General features: G+C 37.9%; 1 protein-coding gene across 3 annotated transcripts in view; it reads right to left on the bottom strand.

Moving 5' to 3' along the window:
• The window catches only part of LOC137265448 (protein mono-ADP-ribosyltransferase PARP14-like), a 66,035-nt gene that overhangs the window by 31,352 nt on the left and 15,650 nt on the right, over positions 1 to 19,033 (bottom strand). For all 3 annotated transcript variants that reach the window (XM_067800848.1, XM_067800847.1, XM_067800849.1), the window contains exons 3-12: positions 17,259 to 17,444; positions 13,728 to 13,961; positions 11,698 to 12,975; positions 10,217 to 10,278; positions 9,280 to 9,501; positions 8,372 to 8,593; positions 6,013 to 6,064; positions 4,394 to 4,458; positions 3,268 to 3,501; positions 154 to 372 (exon numbers count right to left, since the gene is read on the bottom strand). In XM_067800848.1, the coding sequence (XP_067656949.1) occupies positions 154 to 372; positions 3,268 to 3,501; positions 4,394 to 4,458; positions 6,013 to 6,064; positions 8,372 to 8,593; positions 9,280 to 9,501; positions 10,217 to 10,278; positions 11,698 to 12,975; positions 13,728 to 13,961; positions 17,259 to 17,444 (2,774 nt within the window). The remainder of the gene's footprint in view (positions 1 to 153; positions 373 to 3,267; positions 3,502 to 4,393; positions 4,459 to 6,012; positions 6,065 to 8,371; positions 8,594 to 9,279; positions 9,502 to 10,216; positions 10,279 to 11,697; positions 12,976 to 13,727; positions 13,962 to 17,258; positions 17,445 to 19,033) is intronic.

Here is a 19,033-nt window from a genome sequence, read left to right as displayed (position 1 = left end):
CAACTTAGCCTTGTTTGCCAGTAGTTTCTGCTGTTTAAAGTATGAACCAGATAGTCTGAACAAAATATGATAAGATAAAGTTCTTATTGTTGACCTATATATTCATTAGGATTGGCATCAATATATTTGTGGTAATGCCTTCAAAAAGCTCACCTTGATAGTTTTTTCATCACCTTTGTGTAGGACAAAACGAACATCCTCTAGTCTTGTTCTGGGATACCTCTTCCAAAAGTCAGCAACTGTAGAGAACATGATCTTTGCAACTTCTTCCCTTGGGTAGCCAAGATTACCAGTACCTAAGGCAGGGAATGCTATGCTGGTGTTTTTGTATTTATCTGCAGATTCCAACATGGTCATAATCATGTCTTTCATCTGGAATGAGACACAAGTCATTCACTGAGCTCCATAAGAACAAAATGAAGACACATGAAGACCATTGCTTAATGCATCAGTAGTAATGTCTTTGTCATAACGTTTAACCATTAACTGGGAGACATACTAGAAGGCAGTCTGACACATCTACCTTTAACCTTCAATTCTGCTGACTTTTCACACCCTGCATGTCTTTAGACTGGTCTAATATCAGGGATACAGAGGTGAGCTGGTTGTAGCACCAGGCTAGTGATCCAGCGAGGTTGAGATGTTGGGATCAAGCCCACCTTTGACAGGGTGTAAAAATCTTGGGGTCAGCTCTGTCTGAAGAGAGCCAGAATTGTATACTCTCCAGGAATGAGAATGATAATGTGATGTGATGTTGAGATTGACATCCAAGGATTGAGGGAAACAAATACCAGCACCTTCAGCCAGCATTAGTGGCATGGATATGTGCTCTATATTTAATCAACCCTATAATAATATCGGGTAAAATTATCAAAATAGTTCAGGGGAGTGTACCTGCAATCATCATGAAACTAAAGTTTTTGCCTAGCATCTATGCAAAGTCACTGAACAGATCTAGATATGTTGAGATTTAACATACATGTATGTTATATCTGGGAGTCCACTTTCTTAGTAAAGTACAAACTACAGTACTTTTTGTGAGTTGAAATAAAAAGAATAGAGTACTAAATGTGATGCCAGAAATGCTTGCAAATACTTTTTGGCAAATACTTGATGAAAGTTGATATATTCATATTCAAATCTCATATGCAATCATTCATACCACTTCAACCTAATATGACTTGAGTAATCACAAAATCACAATATAAAATTTCCTTATTATAATGATTACTCATTAAATATGTAACGACGTTGAAAATATTCCATGGTAGAAACACTTCTAAGGAACAAACTATACTGTGACCAAGCTGGCCGGCAGACAGGGTCAGTATCACTGCTGGATGGGTGGAATTACAACAGGTGCAACTCAGCTGACATTAACACTGTCCGGCAGACGGTGTTTGTCCTCTATTTTGTGAACATGGTCTTCAGCCTTTTGCTACACTTCTGGAATAATTCCCCCAGAAGAAGAAGTATACACAAGCTCTTTAACATCTGAAAGCTTGAATATGGCATTATTGTGAGCAATAAAATTGATACAGTTACCATTGATCAGCTCAGTGGGAATGAGCTCACAGTGCCTTACTAGTGGCTAGAACTATGTGGCCTAGTTTTGCAACTAGGTTTGTCAGTGTTGTACTGGACTGCATTGATCCAAAATTCCCTGCCCATTCATTTCGCTATGGTAATCACTGACAGATTTTTTGGCCTCAAAAGCAAAGTCACAACCCCCAGTCAGTCCCTTGCTACTGGTACCAGCATGCAAGATGGTCAGCTGTCTACACTTGCCTGATGGTAACACTAGCTTTAGAACAATCTGAAGGAAGCCACAGCCAACTGGTTCAGTGATTTTTATTAAACCAGGCTTTATCAAGGTGTATAATTTGAAACCTTTCAACTGTTCTGAGATAAGCTGATTGCACAGATTGGACTGATCACTTTATACAGCTGTTCATCTACCCTTTTGGTGTACCTAAACCCCATTTCTACCAGATCTACAATAAGTGTTGTTTTCAAGATACTTAATGCACCTTTGGTATCGTCTTGTATTTTAGCACACACTGGGGGGAATTTGTGTTCATACAGTTTATTAACTGTGCTGGGTATGACACCCTTACCAAAGCTATCCAGTTTGCGTTTCCTATCTGGTTTTGATTTTGACATGACCCCTGAAGTAACTGATTTGTTTACAACTTTATAAACCTGACTAAATGTCCAATTAATGGCTTTGCACATTCTATAGTAAACCCTGTCATGCCTGAGGAGAGGTTACCGCCTTTGTTTCTCCAGTATGGAATACTGGTATAAATTTGAAATATATTGTTCTGCAGATATTTCAAGTTGCATGTTGCCAGTTCAGCGCTCATATCTGAAGTGAAAGTTCTATGAGCGAACAAGATTATATTGCGTGAACATTTTGACGTAATTATTTTGAATATAACTTGTACTAGAGTTCCATCTTTTTCACATATTGATGTTTACAAAAAAAACCCCTCAAATCTTTTTACAATCATTTATGTTATTTAATTAGTTGAGGCTACATAAATAATTATAATCTGTATTTCAAAACTACATTTGCACCAAGTATGCTTATGAAGGTTGTTATAATGTTAAAATTCCCACCTGTGAAGCCACCATGGTCACCCCTCAAGTGTTTTTTTTCATCTGAACTTTAATATCCAACTAAGGAGAGTTATACATGTATCACAAGTGTGCTTTTATCTTTAGTCAAATTCATCAATACTAATATTGAAGCCAAAAGGCATTTTCCAAGCAAATTCAGCATTAATTTAGAAGTTGTACATTGCTTTAAAAAAGTACTCCCAAATATAACATATTACATTTCACCACATTATTGGGTGGTCAAGCTCTCTGACTTGGCTGACATATGTCCTTGTGTCCAATTTGTGTAGATTGATGGTCATGCTATTGATCACAGGATGGTTTGACCCAGGCTTGATTATTTACAGACTGATGCTATATAGTTGGTGCATTGCTGAGTGTGAGCTTAAACAAGGAACAAACCAACCAACCATATCTCACTAAAATAATGAAATGACTTTTGAGACACCTTCAAAATCCTTCATGACTCTGCCTTTTCCTCCCTTTGAAATGGAATGATATTCCCTAGAAAATATTTCAAATGTTAAGCTGACCTCATGATGAAAATGTACCTTTTGCCTTTGTGCATATTAAACAATTGACAGTGGGAAGTATTCTGACTGATTCTGGCTGATTCACATATAATCCCAATATGGACATACTTACAAGCCATTTCCCATATGGTGTATAACTTGGCAAATTACAGTGGTAGATTCTGTTGCAAGAAAGATGCCCTCCTGTCGTAACGGCAAAATCTCGCTCAAGAAGTAGCATCTTCCTTGCAATATATGCATTGCACTCCTTCTGAATTGAAGCACCTCCATATTGAACAAGTGACTTAGATACAGCTCCACGACTGAGATCCAGGTACCTGTTTGAAGTATTAACTATGATGTCCACCTGAAACATATGCCATTATGTAGTATATGATACTAGAAAATCGCAAAAACCTAAGACATATTCTCATCAAGCTTGATGATGTATAGGGATCACAAAGCAGTGAGTCTGGTTTAATCTTTCCCACAATCCCTGAAATATGTATACAAAAGCCCATGCATGTCTAGAATATGTGGCAAGTCTAGAGTTGCACAGTTTCAGAAAATGAAGAAAGTCTCTGAGGTCCTTTTCATTATATTAGGATTATTATAAACACTTTTTCTGTTAACTATCTGAAGGGTCAAAACCAACACAGAGGTATTGTTTGAAAAAGTAAGTACACAACAAGGGGAGAGCAGATAACATTTTCTGTTAATGTTGATAAGATAAAAAGGAGGTGGCAGAAGCAGTCTAATACCAACGGACCCTGTGATAGTAGTATCTAGTGATGTTTTCATTTATTTTCATTGCTTACATTTAAAGGCTTCTGATTCCGAAAAACAGAAGGCTAAAAACAGGCCTACATGCAGTCACTCGTCTGTGAGAAGTATCCAAATGGATTGGGTGGTCACACTCAGTGACTCGGCTGATGGTATGTCATTGTAAACAGAGGCCCTGGATTCATGCCTGAGTTACTTACAGACCACTATCAATCTGTTGATTATGACATCAAAAAATAACAAGAGTCATCAAATGATGACAAATTGCTCCCCTACACTGTCCTCACATATATGAAAGAACGAATCATCTAATGATCTTATATTTACTCAAAGTCCAACTCCTGAGTTTTGTAGACTAAGTCCAAAACATTTCAGTGGAAACTGAGAAAAATATAAATGACAAAAATCTGAAAATAGCAAGTACTCAAAAATTTCATTTCAACCATTTTGAATTTAGGTTTCAATTCAATTCTGACCTTCTGTTGAGCAATTTCTGCAATACATATCATAGGGAAATGTCCAGGCCGCTTTGGTGATCTTCCTGGAAACAAATAGACAGCACTTCAAGAAAATACACTTGAGACACTGGAAGTGAGTGAAAACAAGAAGACAAAATCACCAATATTCCCACAATGGCAAAATAATCTTCATGAATATGTCTGCTAGTTATGATTATGTCAAATGTCTTAATGTGCATATAGCAAAGTGGAAGGAGTCTCTTATTGAAAGGTTTCTAAGTTCTGCTCCAGAAAGGAGCACTACCACCAAATTCAATCAAAGCCAAACCTGTTGGTATGGAAACAAAAAAAACCCAAATATTTTATACATAAATCCAAAACTACCCAAAAGGCACCAATACATTACCAGATCTATCTATTGGCCAAGTTTGATGAAGAAATAGTGAACAGTTATGAAGTTCTGATCAGGAAAAGATGAAAGAGTACAGATGGACCGACATATGCACACATGGACAGAGCGCATTTTAAAACCCTGCACAAAATCCATACATGACCAGGAATGGTACATTCACTGAACACAAAAATACCGGTACACAAGTTTTGAAAAATTGAAATCTTATACATGTAAGCATTCATGTTTATGTCTTCTACTTATAAACTTGACACAAAAATGTTGCATTTCTTTTGCTGTTCAGTATTTATTTCAATGACAAATAACAAAAGGTCAAATTACATTTAACACTGGCCTTGAAAAAGGCATTCAAAATATATTTTCACTGACTCCTAAATTTCTCTGGCAACTGTAATGTGTTTCTTATGTACATGCATGTGACTGAAAAGTTCCCAATCACACGTAGTCAGTGTCTCAATGTCACAGGGATAGTTAGGTAGGTCAGTGGTTACAGTGTGAGCTCATTACGAAAACACTCAGTGTTCACTTTGGTAAATTGTATGAGCCAATTTCTGATGTTCCCTTCCATCATATTGCTGGAATACAGATACTGTAGTCTGTCTCAAAGTCCCTGAACCACATTATATTTTCTAATGCTTAGTCTAAGCTGCAATGCTAAAGACCTAAATGAAGCAAGTCTAGATATCTCCAGGATCTACCAACTCACCAGGGCTCCTATTCAGTTTAGATGGGCTTATTTGTTACTATCAAACTTCAATATATTCAAAGCGTTAGTCTAGAATACTGCCAAAAGTCATATGAACCACACCCACTCAGTTTCATAAAAAGGAATCAGCTGCATGAGTGTTTGGAAATGGCTTCCAACTATTTGGCAATACAAGAATTACCAAAAATTTGAGAAGAATTTGTGTTTATGTATTCAATAGTGTTAATTACCCAATAAGGATAAGAACCCCTGTGTAAAAGTACTCAATTCTTTACACAAGTGGGAGTATACAAAATGCTAGCTACTCCTCAAAAAGTGCAATTACTCATACATAAACAGACATGGGAGTAAACACCCAATCGCTTGAAAATTATCTGGAACTCTGTAGATCTATTTGGAAAATGGGGAATAGACTGGAACCTGAATGTTGAAATACATGCTGAGAATTCACAGGCAGACCTCAGCCCCAAACAAGTTATATTCCCATCCTAGATACAAAAGATAATCCATGATCCGTACCAGGCTGTGCTGCATTTGATGACTTGATTTGCTTGTCAACAAATTCAAATGCCTGTAATCAAACAAAAAGTTATTCAACACGAGAGCATATTCCATCAGGAAACATGTTACCATATTTCCTTACATACAGTGTACACCCACTCCTGGGGCATTCAGCATTTTTTCTGGGAAAATATTCCAAGTATTATGAGCTATAAATAGCAACATCATATCTTTTCAGCTGGTTCAGGTATACACAAACATGCACTAGTGAGTGAGTGGCAACGGTCTGTAAATAATCGAGTCTGGACCAGACAATCCAGTGATCAACAACATGAGCATCAACCAGCGCAATTGGGAACTGATGACATGTGTCAACCAAGTCAGCGAGCCTGACCACATCATCCTGTTAGTCGCCACTTACGACAAGCATAGTCGTCTTTCATGTCAAGCATGGGTTACTGAAGGCCTATTCTACCCAGGACCTTCACAGGTCCAAACATGCATTAACATTCATGTCCAACATAACTTGAAATTAGAATTTAAAAATCACAAGACACAATAATTTATCTTCTAAATTTCTGATTTCTAGGTTCTGATTACTGTATCTCTAGCAAAACTAAACAAGTAGTGGTATTCAGCTATGCACACATTGTTTCCCACATACTGGAGCATGAGATAAAACATACTCCATAGAAAGTTTGGATATTTTGGATTCAAGAATTATGATATCTGAAACTATTATATTGTATGCTTTTTTCAAGTACTGTGTTATTCAAAATATACATTTAAAACAAGCATTGTCACTAAGGTGACATTATCCCCTACAAATGATCAAATCAAACTCAAAAAGTGAAGGACGTTCTTTAAGATGAAGTTAAATTTCAACAAAGCATAACCAGTCAACCTCTCTTGATCTTTTTTATTTTGATTAATAAGAAAAATCTGATAATATATGGGTAACAACTTCTTTATTTATTATGAAGTGACATTTCGGTATAGCCTCTTACTTAAGGTGGTAAGTAAGGTAATTCAGCATATATCTGACTAGTATACATGTAACAGGGATTAAGTAAGACAATGTATGGAATATATCAAAGGGATTAACAACAACAATGGAATAGACAATGATGCAGTAAGAACAGGAGGAAGCAAATTGTTGAGGAGGCGGAACAAGATAAACATAGCAGATGAGATTAACTGGGAGATAAACATCATGTGTTGACCAATTTCCACGTGTTATTGAGTATTTGAAGCATGGGGATACATTTGGAACTGACAGCATCAGCTGAAGGTTTCAAATCAAATTTTCCTGTGCTTCAAATACTCAATAACAGTCGGAAATGGGCCAACACATGATGTTTATCGATACTGTAAACAAAAAAGAATACCAAAGGGTTTTAATCTCTGCACTTGTTTACATCGAGTACAGTTACAGCAGTGAAGTGTAATCAGCTGGCCGTTTAAGCTGGTTCCCATGGTAGCATCTGGAGCTGCTTATTTGTGACGCCACTCTAACTTTACCTCATAATATGATTTGAATGACATCACAACTGTTGATGACACAACAAAACAGGAGCTCATCAAATGTGTATGTCAATGTATGGAACAGACATGTGCTCATCTGGCACTTCACAGGAAGGACTGATGTACAATTCCATTGGACAGAATCTGCAGATAGTGTACAAAAAGTACTGATCAGAATATCATGACAGGGAAATCAGTAATACCACTACATCTAGACAACATGTGAACCTCCACATGCTGAGTTTTATCCTTGTATCAGTCAGTTTTCATAAAATATATACATTTCATTGAACACTGTGAAACTTTTCAAAGTTGTCTAAACACTTCTTTTTTAAGAGTTTATATCCTAGGATGGATATAAATTGCAAGAATAAATCCTTAAACCAGCCCCAAACCATGAAGAAAACAGACTGCAGATGGATTTCTGAGAGAGATAATAAATCTTGAAGTGAAGTGAAAAGCTGCCAATGAGCTACAAGACAGGGTAAGTCACATGACACATATCGTGTTAACCTCAGTCCGATCCAACAGGTGTATTCTGTCAATTATCACTTTTTTTCTGTAACTGTGTTAAAAGCATAAATACTCATGATATTCCTGTAACTTAAAATTTAGCCAATTACACAAACAATTATTAACATAAATAAACATCACTGCACTTGAAACAACAGAAAAAGATGTGTGACAATCCAGTGATCAACAGCATGAGCATCAATCTACACACCTGGGATACGATGACATGTGTCAACCAAGTCAGCAAGCCTAACTACCCAAACCCATTAGTTGCTCTTACAACAAGCATGTTTTACTGAAGATCAATTCAAACTCAGACCTTCATGTGTCAAATACATACCTTAAAAATATCCATCTTGGATGGGAATATGACAAATCTGACTTCTTGTATACTTGAGCTTGGTACAGCTTTTCCATATTCTTGAACAGTTTTGTACATTGAATTGGCAACAACAGCAGGCTGGTAGCCAAGACCTCCTGTTCCAAGGGCAGGGAATGACACTGAACTGGCTTTCAGGACATTTGCATACTTCAACATTGAGATAATAAGATCTTCAAGTCTCTGAAAGTGGAACAAAAAGAATGGTTCTAACATGTACCATACGTATACCTAAATGTTATTTATTACTTAAATTCTAAAACTGATATGAGATTAAAGACATCCGTATTATGTGCCTTGTTATTTTTTTTAGATTAAATCATATTGTTGCTGATAATCATCAGTTCAGGACCCATATTACAATGCTCCATGCTAACCCTTATCTTCACTTGTAAAATCATCCATGTAATTGTGGAGTCATATAGGTGAGTAAAGGCAGTGATAATTCGAGCGACAAGGTACACTGGAGATTTCATATAGAAGAAACAGGAACTAACACTTGAGAGTATCTACTACAAACCTCCAGAAACTGATACCACCTTGTATGGGAGTATGCAGGCATACATCGCTTGAAAATCGTAAACGTTTATAGCATGAGGACAGCACCACATGGGAATAATGGCTATGATATAATATCTGAAGAATGTTTCATTGAGTTTTACGCTGATTTCAGCAAGATTCCTGCCATACCATGGAAGGGAATGAAACCTGGCTCTTATGTATGACGAGCAAATGCTTTAACCACTAGGCTACTCACCATTTGAATTAAGTTCAATCAGTTCAGTGGATCATAATACAATTTCTCATGTGGATACTGAAGCAATTATTACTTTGACCAATTTGATCTAAACATAAACAAAATGATTTACCTGTCCAGCAGTCACATCACTGGCAGGAGGTAGACAGCAGTGGAAAACATGTTTACATAACAGTTTACCACCACTTGTCACTGTATAGTCTCCCTCTTTTAAATCCTTTCTTTTCTCACATTCTTCCAGCAACTTCTTTCCTCCAGCTTCAACAACAGATTTTGATAAGGCCCCAGACTTCCATGCCATACCTTTTCCTACAGTGTTGATGAGTACATCAACCTGGAGAAAGATTGAGAGTGAATGTACCCCTGTCACGTTATGTCCCCATTCCTGATGTTCATCTGAATGTGCTACTTTTGAGTGAGTGAGTGAGTTTAGTTTTACGCCGCACTCAGCAATATTCCAGCCACATGGCGGCAGTCTGTAAATAATCGAGTCTGGACAAGACAATCCAGTGATCAACAGCATGAGCATCAATCTGCTCAATTGGGAACCGATGACATGTCAACCAAGTCAGCGAGCCTGACCTTCCAATCCTGTTAGTTGCCTCTTACGACAAGCAGGGTCACCTTTAATGGCAAGCATGGGTTGCTGAGGGCCTATTCTACCCCGTGACCTTCACAGGTTGTTACTTTTGAGATTTAGATATTTGGCAATACTTATGATCCATTAGTGCCCCACCCAATTAAGAAAATAACTCCTACCTATAATAACTCACCAGTCCTTTCAGGTGTTGAATTATCAAATTTAGAGAAAAAAAAGAAAAACTGTGTTATTTCTGTCATGGCCCATTCTGTCATGACCCATATATATGTAGTTGTGATAAATGTGTTACCTCCTCCTCCTTCCTCCTCCATTCCCCCTCCCCACACACACACACCCTGTATGTCAAGCAACCCACACAATTACAAATGAAAAATCCCTCAGCACCCTTTACAGTCAGCAAATCATAAGTCTATTGAGAGATAACTATTTATTTCTTTGACAGAATTACCTTTTCTTTAGCAAGTTCTCCTGTCTTTAGGATGATGCGTAATCTTGAACTTGTCACAAATTCTGTAACACACAATCAACATAACATTTGTAACGTAATGTTAATTATGATCTGAGGATGTCTGGAACAACTGTGTCCAACCACAGCCACCTAATGTATATTTCTAGGTAGAGATGCAGGTAGAAAGATCATGATTGAGTGATTGTTGTTTTACACCGCACTCAGCAATATTCCAGCTACATAGTGGCAGTCTATAAATAATCGAGTCTGGGCCGGACAATCCAGTGATCAAAAGCAAGCAATGTTCCAGCTACATAGTGGCGGTCTGTAAATAATCGAGTCTGGGCCGGACAATCCAGTGATCAAAAGCAAGCAATGTTCCAGCTACATAGTGGCGGTTTGTAAATAATTGAGTCTGGGCCAGACAATCCAGTGATCAAAAGCATGAACCTCATACTACACAACTGGGATACGATGGTAAGAGTGAACTAAGTCAGTCTGACCACCCAATCCTGTTAGTCACTTCTTATGAGAAGCATGGGCTGCTGATGACCAATTCTAACCCGGATCTTCTCATGTCAAACAAGATCATGAGAAAAGAGAGTATGGGTACATCAATCTGATTTGGCTCATAGGGTGAGGAGAAGTGCTGGTTTTCAAAAATAATGTTTTTACACACAAACCATACAATTCAAAACAGCTATAAATGTTCACTGAGCACTATGAAAAAAGTCTGCTGTACATGTATCACAATTTACACACAACATTGAAATTCTGTTTGTTTTCCACAAAAATAATTACTAAGTATTTTTTGACGACTGCCAACAGATGACTCAATTTAGGCATAATTTGTAAGAAGGTGTTTGTCAAAAACTCCCCGCACAAACCCTATCAAGAGATTGAGACTGAAATCAGGGTGTGCCACAAGTATAGATGATTGTCCAATGTTCATTGCTACCAGGCTACACATCACATTCAACAAATCACCACAGAGAGAGTGAGCATTAACTAGCTTCAGCAAGTTTTCATGAGTGAGAGTGGGACTATGACTTTATGCTTCTCTTAACAATATCACATCAAAATGAAGAATGGTAGAGACACCAAAAATTTGCTTCACACATTTTACCCATGTAGGGAATCGAACCTGGGTCTTTGGAGTGACACTAAAATCACCACCCTGACTATCTTTTGGACCAATCCAGAAACAGAAACCACCATTTTTCTCACCACCTTAAATATTGTGTTTTCTATTTGAAAGTAACATCTAATATGTCAAAATGTTGAAACAGTATAATTTCATGAAAGGAAAAGATATTGTTGTATCTTGTTAATGCTCTAGAAAATGGGTATATTTCTGATTGACTGTTCACTACCACTATTTAAATCTAAACAATGTTTAGATTTCAGTACCACAAGAATATTAAAAGCAACACTTGTTGATGAGAATGGTCAGGACTTAAGTAAAAGCCAAACATACTCACTGCGGTCAGCTCTTTTACTTTTCTTCTTGGCATGCTCCCAATTTCCTCCATTTGCCCCATTGTTGTCTTGCATATCAGGGCTTGGAAGATAGAAGCTGGAATTTGAACTTTGAGGTTCTTGATCATGTGCATGCCTTTGAGCTATATGGTTCCCATAATCCTCTCTGTCTCCTGGTTCCCTGTAACCTCCTGCTGCACCAGACGCTTCCATGACAGCATGCATATCCTTGCTGTGAATACCACCTGTTACCTTGTCTGAGATGGTGCACCTTTCTGTCCTTTCAACATAAGCTTCCAAACACTGAAGATGACCTGATTTGAGAAGATCTTCTGATTCTGCTGGCCCAAGTGCAAGAATTTCATTTCTCAAACCACTTTCATCGAAAAAAGCCTTTGCTTTTTGAAGCATTTCCCCTTCCCCCTTGATCTCAAGCTGACACTCTGTTTCTTTGAATTCCAAATGGACCCTGTATTCAGACATCATCTGCAGTACTTTGTCCTTCATGTGTTTCTGTATGAATCTGAATTTATCCTTTGGAAATGTCAGATGTGTATTTTTATCTGGAACTGGTTTAGGAAACCAATCTGCAACTGCTTCAAATACACGATATGAGTACTCATGCTGCGCCACAACATCTATACACCTGGTGTTACCACAGACGTCAAATGTGTATGATCCAGGTGGGTACTCATCATCCAAGTTTTGTCGCAAAGATTTGATCTTTTCATCAAACTCAGGGCTAGTCATATGTGGAACAGTGAACTGCTGCTCTTTGATGTGTTTCCTGATCCACAACTCTGTCGTTTTCAAATCCCTATCAGACAATGCAAAGATATCCACTGAGTTCTTGTCACAACTCCAGGCACTCTTAATATCCTTCTGAACGAGTGCCTTTGGTATATAACTCTTGACACACTCACTCTCAAGGTATTTTCTCTTAGCAGCAGAACAACTAATGTTCATCCTCTTTATCTCCTGTTGGAACTGACGGATCTTCACTTTTGTTGTGCTAACATCTGATACAGTCCCCTTCAATTTCACGGTGGTGTCTCCCTCAACTGACACCTCTTGAAGGTGTCGGTGGTCAGTCTTCAAAGAGTCAAGGAATCCAGTTACTTTCATCAGTTTTACTTCACCTAACAGCATATCTGAAATCCATTCTGTATTAACCATCTTGGATCTTTCTTGGACACATCCAATGTCAGAGTAGAAAATGCCTACTTGCCATGTTTTTCCTGAGAAGCGGTGTACTGGCTGAGAAAGGACAGCATCTACCGCTGGAAATACAAAACATTTCCATTTTTCAGATTTTTACTGCATGAATTTACCTGAATGAATCTATTCATGTGTCTTGGTAATAGAAAAAACTGGGACTGGACTTCAAATTTCATGGTTGTTGAAAGAGCAAGTGAGTGAGTTTAGGTTTCAGCTGCACTCAGCAATATTGCAGCTATATGGCAGCACTCTGAAAGTAATCGTGTCTGGACGAGAAAATCAACAACATAAGCATTGATCTGTCCAGACTCAATTATTTACAGAGAACTGCCATATAGCTGGAACATTGGTGTGTGTGGCGTAAAACTAAAGTCATTCACTCACTCACTACAAGGAGCAGGTCAGGTAGTCCTACGTCAGCACTGACAGTCTGTCTGTCTTGGTAGAAGTAACAAGTTTTCAACTGTTCAACTGTTACTTTCAGACTCTACTCAGACAGAAGAAATAGTGCTGATGTTGTTCAACAACACACAAAAACATTCACATCTAACATTTTATCATTACCAACAGATCTTTATTGTTCCCTGTAACACATGCCATACTTGGGATTACGCTTCCACAGTAGGGTACAGATTCATAGTAATTTCATTAGGATGAATCCCATTCAGGATTCGAAGTCACACCGTCAGTGTCTGGTACCTAATTTCCAGCTCACAAAGTCAGTTGTAGTTAACCCACATGTAAAATTTGTATAATGTACATGCTTGTATAATGATCTGTCTGGCTCAGATTCTGGGAACACAACTTTGCCTACCTTCTGAACACTCAAATGTGACAACCACAAGATTGTCCCGGATTTCAGTGTTGGTCACTTTCCATCCTTTGTTTCCACTCTTCTTGTTCTCAAAATAATTAACAAATAAGTCCTCCTCATTCCTGCTGCAGATTCCATGCACACAAATGCTTTGTGTAAGAGCAATTTTATGTATTTCCACCATTTCTTTCTCAAGTCTTCTTTTTTTCACCTTCTTCGCCAGTGAATCCCAATCTACAAACATAGTTCCAGATCACTGTAGCTCATAAGCATATGTAGATAGGAATCAACACTGATTTAAATCTCAAGGGAGAACAAAATTACTGCTGAGTTTCAACAACTTTTGATTGAGATGTTTAAGAAAAAAAAAATAATAGTTTTTACGAAATCACCTATATCTACAACAGCCTTCTCTGATGCCTTACATCTTCATAAAGAAAGATGTACAGTGTTCAAGGTCATGTACTTTATGGGATTACTGTTCTAGAGTTTCGAAAAAACAATTATTTTACAATATTTGTACAAAAATCAAAATCTTTATTATGAACACAATATACAGTAAAATGTGATAGAAAGTATATGCAAAAATATACTTACATGCACTGTAGCACCAAAACATGATAATTACGTATATATTTCAAGATAGCACTGAATTCAAGTTAATGTGTAACAGACCTACCTTTCACAGACAGAATACTATTACTTTAAAGCAAATATTACAGTAACTTTTTTGCTATCATACTAAATACACATATTTTCAACAGACATCCTCTTTACTGACAGTAATGCCAAATAGTTGATAGGCTAGCTCTCCATATTGCCAACACTGTAGCACTGCCCTTATGAGTCCTGAATTCTTTCCTGATACGTCCATGTGAAGATGTGGAAACCATGTGGGGTTTGTTAGAGGAATTGTCAGAGAAATGCCATCATGAGACTCAGACAGCCTGTCCACAAGTCAACTTGACCAACCAAGAGGAGAGGATCGTACCAAGTCATCACCGTCAAGGGATCTCATCAAATTCAACCGAGTGGGCGAAGGCCATACCAAGGCACCAACAACAAGGGATCTCGTCAAGTTCAACCAAGTGGGTGAAGGTCATACAAAGAAATCAGCATCAAGGGACCTAATCATATTCAATGAGGTTTGAAGCTGGAGGGGGTGATGTCAACCTCTGCATGTGATGTCAGAATCCCAAGACATGACAATTAATGACAAGATTTTCGACGTAACTGGAACCAGGCTCCAGTGTATACTATACCTTGTTGAGGAAAAACTGGCTGTAGGAACAAGAAACCCTGAGGATGGTAGCAGCTGGACCAAGAAGCTATATTCCACTTCTTCATGTCCAAATGCTCATCTTGACTGAGAGGCCATTTGATGACACATAGATTACAGTTGATTGATGGGATTTAAGCAAGTGGAGAATTTTGGGCAGTATGGGTTTTGATGGCATCAGAACATGATGTCTATCTAGAAGTGAATAAAATGGTCATTTGTTTACATTTGACCTTGTTTGCAAAGGAAAACTGCTACAAAATATTTTAAGTAGGTGCTGCTGGTGAGATGTCTTAAAACAGATGGTTGTGTCATCGTCAGTGAAACTGGTGGTTGAAGACTTCGCATTTCCATAAGCTCCAATAAATGTTGATTGGAATAAAGCAGCATGAATAACATTTTCCTATCCACTTTACAGTGATATCATATCCCTGCTTGTATCCTCCTGCTGTTTGTATCTTGTCAGCTGGGAGAGGTCCCAATGTTTCTGTGTCATATGTGGTGGAAAGGTCAGTCTGACTGGGGTCTGTGCTCACTTTGTATGTAACATCAGCTTTGAGGTGAGCAGTGCTTGGTGATAATGTGAGCTCGTGCAACTTTCTTCAAAGACAACTTTGAGTTGCAGACCTATTTGGGATGTCAGTATGAAAGGTGATTATGACCTGAGTGCAGGTGAGATATAAGGATTGGGAAAGAGAACTTTGACAATGGGCCATTTGCAGGATTATTAGCCTTTTTCAGAATTTAGAATGGGCCACTAGTAAACTGAACAATTTTAATGGGCCATGACCCTGCCTTTCCCAGTCCCTGGATATCTTCCACAGATGGGTATGTAAAACGTCCTGTACATAAACAAACATCTTTGGGAAAATAAAACAACCTAAAAAAAACCAACCCCCCAAAAATAGTTTCAAAGCTGAACTGGAATGAGACAACGGGTGGTTAGCAATCGAGAACATTGCACTGCTATGGAACAATTATTATGTAATGAACATCCAACGCATGATGTCTGATGTTTTATGTTTAAAACAAGAGTCCTCAGAATATGACATATCCCCCCGGGCCCCACATACTTCAAAGGATAAATCATCTGACATATACTTGATGTTTTTTCAGACTTATTTTGAATCGTTTCCATGGAAATCATGAAAAATATAAATGCCATATATCTGTAAACAGCAAAAGGCACCACTTCAAGATCTGTCTGATATATATGCCAAGATCTGTTGAAAGATATGAAATGGTTTTCAAGTTGTGCTAAGGAAATGAAGCCCATCCCTCCATTTTGAGACTAAGTCTGAAATGTTTCCATGGAAACTGAGAAAATAATAAATCAACAAAACCTTTTAATACCAAAAGGCACCACTTAAGGGTCTGATATACATATCTACCAAATTTTGCAGAAAAATATTGAACGTTTTTTTAGTTATGCTCCGTAAACGAAGCCCATCCCTCCATTTTTGAGAGTAAGTCCAAAACGTTTCCATGGAAACCAAGAAAATGATAAATCACAAAAACCTGTAAATACCAAAAGGCACCACTTAACGTTCTGATGGATATATCTACCAAGTTTTCAGAAAAATTTTGAATGGTTTTTGAGTTCTGCTACAGAAATGAAGCCCACCCCACCATTAGACTAACCTCAAAACATTCCATGGAAAAACCAAAGAAAATAAAAATGCCAAAACTCTGTAAATAGCAAAAGACACAACCATAGGTTCAGATTATTATATCTATCAATTTTGGTCTATCAATTTTGGTCTAAAATGTTGAATGGTTTTTGAGTTATGCCCCGGAAACAAAATGATTACGGATGGACGGACAGACGGACTGACAGACAAATTAGGAGTAGACGATATCCCCCGGCATGTAATGCCGGGGGTATGAAAAAAGCATGGTCTGGTATTGCAATGTAGCAACTGAATTGAATCTGATCAGCAATCATCATAGTCGCAAAGGTTAATCAAAGATACAGCTAGTTACTGAGGATTGCATGGATTTAGAAGACATGATGTCTTTCAGGTGTCACAGCTTGCATAAACAGACAGATGTTCTTCCATCATTTCCAAGGCCTGTTGCCCAAGATATGCTTCGCCTAATAACTCAATGAAATGGCTAACAGTAAAGAAGATGTCTGCTGAAAATCTCAAGGATTTGATCAGAGAGATGTAAGTCAAAATACAAAAATACTGAAAATGATTTAATAGAGGCAAGTACTTGAAAAACTTAACCAAACACACCAAATGTATTACCTGGATTCTGATCAACAGTGACAACTGCACATGTTCCGTCAAGTGTATACTCAACACTTTTGACACCACATTCACTAATGACTTCTACATAGTCCCATAAAGTCTCTTCCAAGATACTGGTTTTGAGTCCAGATAGCAGGAATCTATCAAGATAATACTCTGTGGTAACACGCCTGGTTCCTGCTCCTAAAATGAGAGAACAACAAAGCATGAACATGTTACAACATTATCATTTTGACATTTAAGTAAGGTTAATTCAAATTAACCATATATTATAGTTGAACATTCTTCAAACACACAAGACTCGATTTAAGACATGTAAACCTACTTGCACTAGGTACAACCTAAGATGAAAATCTAGTTGCATCAGTAATATTAGAGTTGCAATGATTTTAATGCAATATGTAATGAAAGAAATACGCTCTTGAATTTTTAAGATGTATTTAATCTCATTTTTTCCCATTCCTTTCTAAATTTGGAAGTCTTAATTTTTGTTAGCATTACATCTGGATGAATTTGTCTCTAATTTAGGTTTCAGTTCATCATTTAAAGTTTCATCACCCGGCCTCGAAATGCTACATGCATCAGTGTCAAATTGTCAGTGGAATCCTGCATGTTCATAATAACACATTTCACACTTTCTGAGGTTTTTTTATCACTTTTGTCAGCTACTTCACTTGATTTCCACAGGAAAAAATGTTTTAATTTCTTGTGTGTTGTTTACTTTTGCTATCCATAGTTTTTGTAATTCAATCTTAAATCTGCTTAAATCTTTCTGCTATCACTTAAAATGCAGGGGTTCAATTGGTTTTTTTTAGAAATCCACATACCAGAAAGTAACTTGTCCTGACTAATTTTTTCACTTGCACTGATTTCATGACATAGTCAAGAATGATAAATAGCAAAGTCAGATAACTCTACTATATTATTATTATTATGTTTTACAGATTAAGATTGATATGCAGCAGAGAGGGTTCGGGTGATCCTGGCACAGTCAGGCCGGTAAGGCTCATCATCGGCTCAGGGCCCTTGCCCCCTCTACACGCAGCCCAGACAGTGAATGGGACGTCTCCCAGGAAACACTGCCTAGACGAACCCTACAAGTACTTTTCAGAGAATATGGAGACTCCCAAACACTGCAGCCTTTTGCATTACCCAGATTGTCAGAAGGGCTGTGCTCCCGGTGGAGAACCCGGGCACTCTCCTGATCTGCGCCAAGAGATCAGGAGGTACCAAACCAAGGGCACAGAGAACAATGGGGAACCTGACGACAGTGTATTTGGGATGCAGGCAAGACATTTCAAAGGTGAGCTCCGCATATTTATCATGCTTTTCCTGAATCTTGCCAATCACATTGCTGTCAAAAGGGACAGAAAATTCTATGATATAAATAATTTCATTGGTTTTATCAAAAAGGACGAGATCAGGTTTGTTAGCTGAAATTTGTCTCAGGCTGTATATTGGCCTATTCCAGAGAAGTTTAAAAGCATCATTTTCCAGGACGCCCTGGACATGTTCAGGGTCGTACCATGGATGAACCTCAGAGTCAAAGCCACAGCCATGGCGGAGATGGTTGTAAAAGCAGCGAGCCATGCCATCATGTCTTTTAAGATATGCTGTTTGTGCCGAGGAAGGGCATCCACCGACAAGGTGTTGGACAGTCTGTGTAAATTCATTGCAAAGTCGACATTTCATATTGATGTTTTCTTTAAGAATAACATTCTGGCGATTGCGAGTGGGAAGTGACAGGTCCTGAGCAGCAAAAAGGAAGCCCT

The sequence above is a fragment of the Haliotis asinina genome, chromosome 15, assembly GCF_037392515.1.
Source record: "Haliotis asinina isolate JCU_RB_2024 chromosome 15, JCU_Hal_asi_v2, whole genome shotgun sequence".
In the NCBI taxonomy this organism is placed as follows: Eukaryota; Metazoa; Mollusca; class Gastropoda; order Lepetellida; family Haliotidae; genus Haliotis; species Haliotis asinina.
The sequence above is the reverse complement of the archived record's forward strand: the minus strand, read 5'-3'. Positions and strand labels throughout refer to the sequence as shown.